The sequence below is a fragment of the Cornus florida genome, unplaced genomic scaffold, assembly GCF_030987335.1.
Source record: "Cornus florida cultivar Cherokee Brave unplaced genomic scaffold, ASM3098733v1 CherokeeBrave_3.0.0_Hap2_Chr09, whole genome shotgun sequence".
Taxonomy (NCBI): domain Eukaryota; kingdom Viridiplantae; phylum Streptophyta; class Magnoliopsida; order Cornales; family Cornaceae; genus Cornus; species Cornus florida.
The window spans coordinates 82,639,723-82,647,823 of NW_026775579.1; the positions used below are offsets into that span (position 1 = coordinate 82,639,723).

General features: G+C 33.0%; 1 protein-coding gene across 1 annotated transcript; it reads left to right on the top strand.

The window, feature by feature from the left end:
* The first annotated feature begins 1,430 nt into the window (after window positions 1-1,430).
* On the top strand, window positions 1,431-2,644 carry LOC132272989 (protein FAR1-RELATED SEQUENCE 1-like). The gene is made up of 3 exons (XM_059774036.1): window positions 1,431-2,102; window positions 2,261-2,458; window positions 2,579-2,644. The coding sequence occupies exons 1-3, from the start codon at window positions 1,431-1,433 to the stop codon at window positions 2,642-2,644; spliced, it is 936 nt and encodes a 311-aa protein (XP_059630019.1).
* The last annotated feature ends 5,457 nt before the right edge of the window (window positions 2,645-8,101 follow it).

Genomic DNA, 8,101 nt, shown 5'->3' on the forward strand with positions numbered 1-8,101 from the left:
TTCCAATCGTTGCCAAAATCAATATTTCTAAAAACTTTGTAGCGTAAGTTGTCAATCCCATTGACATAGAATTCATACCAAAATTGAACATGCAGTTTGACACTGAGGATGAAGCATACGACTTTTACAATGCTTATGGGGGTAAAGTTGGATTCAGTATTCGTAAGGATTATGCAAATCAAAGCCGTAAGATAGGAAATATTACAACAAGCAAGTTTGTGTGTTCCAAATAAGGTTTTAGGGTGAAGGACAAGAGGGATATCCATACAAGAATGCCCAGGGCTGAAACTCAAACTGGTTGTGGTGCACTGATGCAAATTAGATATGACCACAAGAAGGGAAAATATGTTGCATATAATTTTGTTGAATCTCACAATCATCCTATGATAATTGAAGAATGCACACATATGATGCCATCATAACGAAGAATAAGTGTTGCCCAGGCAATTGATGTGGAATTAGCCTGCCAATCTGGAGTTCCACTCGGTAATGCATTTGAGTTAATGAGCAGGCAAGTTGCTGGGAGGCAATTAATTGGCTACACCAAAGTTGATCAACAAAATTTTCTAAAGACAAGAAGACAGAGTGAGTTAGAATACAGAGAGAAGGCATGGCTGATGAATTATTTCAAAATTCAATCTTGTGAGAATCCTTCATTTTTCCACACCGTGCAGTTGGATAGCGATGAAATGATAACTAGTATCTTCTGGGCAGATTCGAGAATGATAATTGACTATGGGCATTTTGGAGACGTCGTCACATTCGACACGACATACAAGCTCGTCCAAAGCAATCGTCTCTTTGCGGCTTTTCTTGGTTTGAATCATCATCAGGATACTGCTGTCTTTGGGCTAGCATTAATGTATGACAAGACTGCCATTTATTTGCGTGGCTGTTTGATTCATTCTTGAATTCAATGTCAGGTAAATACTATAAATGTAATTCTTTTTTTTTCTTCTTGCAATTATTTTGGTCATCATATATATATATATATATATACTTTTTAAGCCTTTAATAATTGAACATGGCCATTCTTTTTTACCTTTTTTATGTGAATTACTTTTTCAAATGAAGATATTTTATTGGGCCATAATGTTCTTGCCTTTAAATTTTCAATACTGTTAAAAATTTTAGTAATGATGTATGATAAGATTGCCTATTCATTTACATGCCTTTTTGATATATTCTTGAATGTGATATTAGGTAAAGCACCACAAACGATTCTTACTGACCAAGATGGTGCAATGGCAAAGGCGTTGGCAAAAGTTATGCCGAAGACAAAACATTTACTTTGCACGTGGCACATCATGGCAAATGCACAGAAGCATGTAGGCACCATTTTTAGGAATGATGAAGGGATTAAAAGTGTGCTGAGTCAATTCATGTACTGTTATGATGATGAGGATGATTTTTATATATAATGGGATATAATGTTAAGGGACTACAATGTTGTTGGTAACACATGGTTGAATAATTTGTTTGGTTTGAGAGAAAAATGGGGTTATCCATTTGTTAAACATTGGTTTACCGCTGGAATGCGGACAACGCAGCTGAGTGAAAGTCTAAATAGCTGCTTGAAAGAGTACTTAACCAGGAAAATGAGTATTCCAGATTTCTTCATGCACCTTGACAGGCTATTGTCAGACAAACGGTACAAGGAATATCAAGCTGAGTATGGTTTACTCAGTAAACTACCTAGACTTAAACAAAATTGTCCCATTCTAAAACAAATGGGCAATATGTACACGTTGAAGATTTTTGAACTTTTCCAGGATCAATTCATAGAAGCTTGTGTGGTTGCTACCGTGGAAGGAACAAGTTTAGATGAAAATGGATTACGTGTTTCTAGAGTATCTGTTCATGATGGCAGTATGGATCGGACTGTGACAAGGTGGGATGATGGCTTTCTAAGTTGTTCGTGCGGGAAATATGCAATGGAAGGTATTTTGTGTAGCCATGTACTTAAAGTACTGAAAGACGACACTCATTATTTCAAAGAATTACCTTCTATGTATATACTAAAAAAGTGGACGAGAAAAGCTAGGGATAACAGCGTACAAGATATCCGTAGATGTGAAGTTATTGCTGATCCTAAACTTGAAGTACGCCGAAGGTATAGGATGTTATGTCATTTTTTTTTACAGAAATCAGCTCATTTGCATCCAAGAAAGAAGAGGTATTCAATAATTTGATGCTAAAGGGGATGAAATGGAAAAGAAAGCACATTAATATTGAAAGGCAATGTTCCAATGTTGAACAGGAGGCAACCAATTCAGCTTTTTCAACTGAAAGAAGTAATAATCATGAACATAATGAAAGTATCATTGGGCAAGCCGTGATCGGAAGTAATGCCAAGGGTATAAAGAATAAAGAAACAGGTGGTAAGGGACCAAGGCGCAGGAAGAAGAATAAGTTTGAACAATACATGCAGAGAAAAAAAAACTATGCGAAACGAAAGGTTAATTTAATTTATTTTTTATTATTTGATAATTTAATTTTCCAGTATATGTCATTAACATTTTGATATTAGCAATGTCATAATTTTGTTTTTACAATGAATAAATCTATTGTTTTGTAGAAATCAAATGGCAACAACAGTGTTGGTGCAGTGGTACCGTGCCACCTATTACATATGTACGTCTGAATGTGAGTTTTCTCCTTTTCTTAAATGAAAACATTGATTTTTTATTTTTTTTTATATTATGTGATACCCCCCCGGATTTCCGAATGCGGGTTGGCCAGGCCCACGTCCGAATACCCGAGGATATCAAAACAAATTAATAATAAACGAACACAGAGTATAAAAGAATAAAGAAGAATAAATAAAATGCTGACAAAAAACTAAAATGATAATCTAATAATAAACCTCAGAATATATTTCCATTAATTGATAAACTCTTCTGATACAACTGATTCTCCAAAATACAACTTGGGAATCCATACTGCGTGGACCCCTAGAAAATCCAAACTAAACAAATGACAGCAATAACTGTCTAAATCAGGAAACTGAATCATAAAGGAAATCCTATGTAGCATCGGAAGAATGAAGTAAACTGATCCCTGCTCAGCACGAACAACCTCTACTCCTGACGAACACCTGAAAAATAATGGTGTGTCAGGCCCACAAACAAGTTCTACTCTACTACAGTCCAAGCAGAGATCCGATACACGTATACATCCTAGTCAATCCAACAGTAACTAGTAGTTCGTATATATATATATATATATACACACTAAAGGAACCTCACTAGACTATAGGGTTGTCTCAACCTGAATAGTAAGCAACATGCAAAACGCAAATATAGTGGGCATGAATACCTAGACCTACCAGGGTACACAACTATACTATATCTAGCTACACATCCCTGGCGATATACGCACCCTAACCATTGATCCTGAGACTCAAGCTCATATCATGGCACCATACTTATATATATATAATCTAGTAACCATCCTATCCTGCATAAATTAATCCTCCATAAGTCATTCAACTTGTTCAGCTGACCTGACTTGAATATAAGTAGGACTTAACATTTTAGTTAATCCATTCCCTTATATAATAAATTAATCATCCATAAGTCATTCAACTTGTTCAGCTGACCTGACTTGAATATAAGTAGGACTTAACATTTTAGTTAATCCATTCCCTTATATAAAATAGGTAGGACTTAACTGATAAATTAATCCGTCTCTAGAATGCCACCGTCCCATACCGGTGCATTAAATTACACAATTCAACAATTGATGTAACGATTAAGGAAATACATCAAACAATCCAGAAATAACTATGATAATATAATTTCAAGTTATCACAAAATAGGAATGACTTATTATTTATTTAAGTTTCCTATATCATATGTCCTACATAAACTGAATCTTATACATATGATGATATTTTATTATACCGTCAAATAAGCATTGTCTATATCCAATTCATCCTACACATTTAATCTCAATTGTTAAAACATATTAAAAGATTAAATTCATTCGTTTGTTTAAAACATTCAAATAGCAAGCATCATTATGATTGAGTCTATTTAAATTTATTTAAACCCAAACCTAGTTCCTATTTAATGTTCAGGAATCCTAGGCATATTTCTACGTTCCATTATTCCACAGATATGAAATATACATAATTTAAACATATAAAAATTCACACCGAAAATCAAATCAAAATCATGCATTTATCAATTCATAACACAAGAATAGATATGAATCAAATTCATAAAACCTATGTTCTAATCCAATTAAACATGCATAATTATTTAATTTTCTGTGTTTAATAAATCCTGAAATTTCCTAGGCATGTATAGAAACACGAATCAAAGGGAAAGAGATAGAAGAAGAACTTGCCTTAAACTTTCGGATTGAAAGTTAAACTTCTTCTTCCTTGATCTTCTCTCTAAATGGTTTTCTCCTCCTTCCTTCCTCTTTCTCCTTCTCTCTCTAACTCTCTCTCTCTTTAGAATATATTACGTGATATATTTTCACTCCTTTTTCAACCTATAGTTGTGTATTTATAGGCTAAATAATAACCCTATTCCTTTTCCCAATCCAAGTCAACTTAATAAAGAAAAATAAAAAATGAAAATATTAAAAAGGTAACTTAAAATATGTTACGTATATAATCTATGTATATCCTTATTAATTAAATAAAATATATACATTAGATTATTTATTAATACTAAAGTTACCATAATATTAAAAGGTAACTTAAAATATGTTACGTATATAATTTATCTATATTCTCATTAAATAAATAAAATATATACATCAGATTATTTATTTATACTAAAGTTACCATAATATTAAAAAAGTAACTTAAAATTTGTTATGTATATAATCTATCTGTATCCTCATTAAATAAATAAAATATATACATCAGATTATTTATTTATACTAAAGTTACCATAATATTAAAAAGGTAACTTAAAACATGTTACGTATCCTTATTATATAAATATATAAAATATATATATTAGATTATTTATTAATACTAAAGTTACTATAATATTAATAAATTACTTTTCTTTTTATATATATGTATATACATATATATCTATATATATACATATAGAATTATCTATGGGTAATTATCCATACCCATCCAACCTCCTATCCAAGTAGTCCATGGGACCCAATTAGTTAGCCCATTACCACTAACCATAACCATAAAATAAAATAAAATAAAACATTTAATCATTTAATTTACAATTAATTAAATACATCATTTAAGCACACGATCTAATTAAACAAATAATACAAATAACACCTAGACAAAATACAAATAACACATAAATAAGTAGCCAATTAATCAATTAACATTTAATTCAATTAAACACATTAACAATTAGTCAAATAATCAATTAAACAATTAAAAAAATACAATAAAAATAAATAAATAAATAAATACCGAGACTATCCTTTTAAAATTAGGGGTATTACATTCTTCCCTCCTAACAAAAGGAATTCCGTCCTCGGAATTCGCCCTTACTTCTTTCCATTATTCTTCCATTATGCTTGAAAATTGTGAGCGAAAAACATCCTCCTATTCCCAAGTAGACGCAACCTCACTATAAGGGCTCCACTTAACTCCAATATACCAAGTGGTAGACAGGGTTCCTATATTTTAAGAAACACAATAATCATACGATGTATAGGTTGTATCAAATAATAACGTAATCCTCCCATGTCGACAAAGGAATGATCTACATACCTCCAAGTGCCATAGAATACATGCACAAACTCCTATGCACCTAGCGCTAATAATTTGGTAAAGCTAATTCAGAGACGACTGCCTCAATTGCGAAACACAATCTTCTAAAAGTCAATGTAAAAAGTAAAATTTACCTTCCTCTAAAAATCGCCTTCTTCCTATATAGAAAATAGAACGAGCAAACTACTCCCTGATCGAAAAACTCTAGTATACGAGTTCAACTATTTACAACATCCTACTGTTGCCTCCCAACCGCGCGCAGTTCAATAAAAAGGGAAGTATCTCTTTCCGACATATTTTTAAATGAAGTCAAGGTCTGATTGTACAACCCATACTTCCATTTCCAACCAACAAATGAGAGGTATGCATTGTGAAAGATACAAAACCTCCAAAGTTGTCACACTAACCTCCTTGTGCCAACAATATCACAGATAAAATTCCGACAAGTGAAGTAAACATTTCCAACTATCCATGAAAATCTAGGATATACACCTCAAACACATCCGTTATCGTCTAATTTAATCTCTCGATTAATTCCTCCGTCTATAGATATGAAGGAGAGCTGCTGTTCCAAAATCTTCATAAAGCTCTTTCGAAATAGCACTTTGCATCCACTAATATGGACATCCACATGTTATAACACCACTATCACTGAACTATAGAATTACTATGAAGTTTTAAAATAAGTATCACTCAAATTTATGTCTTCAAGCGATCTTTCTCAATCCACCACTCAGATTCCATATGGAAAATTAAAATTCCAAATCAATGTCGATCCTTCCCATCGACCGTCACTCCTATTTAATTCAACTTCGATATTTGTTATAGGAAGTGGCTAAAGATTCCTACGATATCCGATGATCCACCTTTGTAGCAGGTTTTACACTTAGGGCAATTGTATATGCATCCTTATCTGTATCTGTTCACCAAAATCGACATTTGATGTCATGATGTACCTTCTAACCGTTTGATCACACCAAGAAAAATTATAAATTTTCTAGCTCAGTCGCCTGACCGTTATATCATTATTTACAGAAACTACGAAATCCTCCTCGAGTACCTTAAACTCCATCTGAGTAAGGTAACACCGTCTTCAAGGTCAGCTCCAATATTCAAAGTTGACCTTCTCAACTACCGTAGTAATAACAAGTGTTATTATTACACCTGCTATAAATGCATCTAATAACTCAACAACTAACCGAAAGATTTAAATATTCTATCATTTGTTGAGAGCATCCATTTACATCATTGCTTCCACCAGACGGAACTTGATATAAAGTGTGAATCACCACTGTAATCCATCTAAACCGTCTCGTGATCCATTCTATTCGTATGAACTAAAATCCTACCAGTTCGAAATAGACAAGAATCAAGTTGACCTAATGTATCAGTCAACCAATATCCCATCCAGAATCCTGACCCTTGTGTAAAATCAGAAATCCCGCAACTAAATTTGTAAAATGTTCTCTTATTTTCACTTTAGTATAGGAAATGGCTGCAAAGGATCTAGTGATCTTTGATGGTTAATCTCTACTATCTAATAAATATTAGAAGAACTAAAAGTTGTGAAACTCAGTCCGTGCATCCTCCATCCAATTTTTCTATAGAAAGTACCGTTAGTCCAGTACCACCAGCTTTCGTCTGTACCCAACGTTTAAATTGGAGCGTCTTCAAAAGTGAATTCTGTAACTAAATCTATCCACCACTGATCTGTGATAAATTTGCCGATATTGAAATTCAATCAGTAATTCCATTTATCAATAGTCAACTATGACTTTAATTCAACAAAAGTCAACAAACTACGACCTTTCCATGCATACCATGCACCTCATCTTTATAAAGGTGTTTGGTCTCACCATCTTGTCTTTGACACACCCTGCTTCTTTAAAACAAGTTAATGACAATCTGACTTCTTTGTCTAACTTCAAAAGAATATGAAATCCTTCCATCCTCTACATAAGTTATCAATTTCCTAGCAACAGCTAATTGTTGCAAACTGTGACCTAAAAAAAAAAAATTCCATATTATTTATGCAAGTGAATAAGACTTAGTTTCCTCCTCTATATGCAACACCGGCAACTCCTCCTAATGACACGCCCTCACGAATAAAATTCTTGATTAAGAATAGACTGATGAATATTTATTCAGTCTACTATCCTCAATCGGTGTCATTCTAATAAGTACCTAAACCCGTACTAAATCCTCCTTTCGACTTAGTAACAACTTCCGGAATTTTTCAAGAAGATGTTCAGCAAATCCGGCACCTCAGATAAATCATCGTGGCATTACAGTGATCTTTATTTACCACCATCTCACGCATCCCAAAATATTAACAACCACTATTATCATGGCGTTGTAATATGACACAAATCCATACCTAGAGTA

Excerpts from the sequence above, each read along its gene's own strand:
- LOC132272989 (XM_059774036.1), top strand. The coding sequence starts at position 1,431 with ATGTTAAGGGACTACAATGTTGTTGGTAACACATGGTTGAATAATTTG. Across the intron at positions 2,103-2,260 it reads TTGCTGATCCTAAACTTGAA|GAGGCAACCAATTCAGCTTT; the intron begins GTACGCCGAAGG and ends AATGTTGAACAG. Across the intron at positions 2,459-2,578 it reads AAAACTATGCGAAACGAAAG|AAATCAAATGGCAACAACAG; the intron begins GTTAATTTAATT and ends ATTGTTTTGTAG.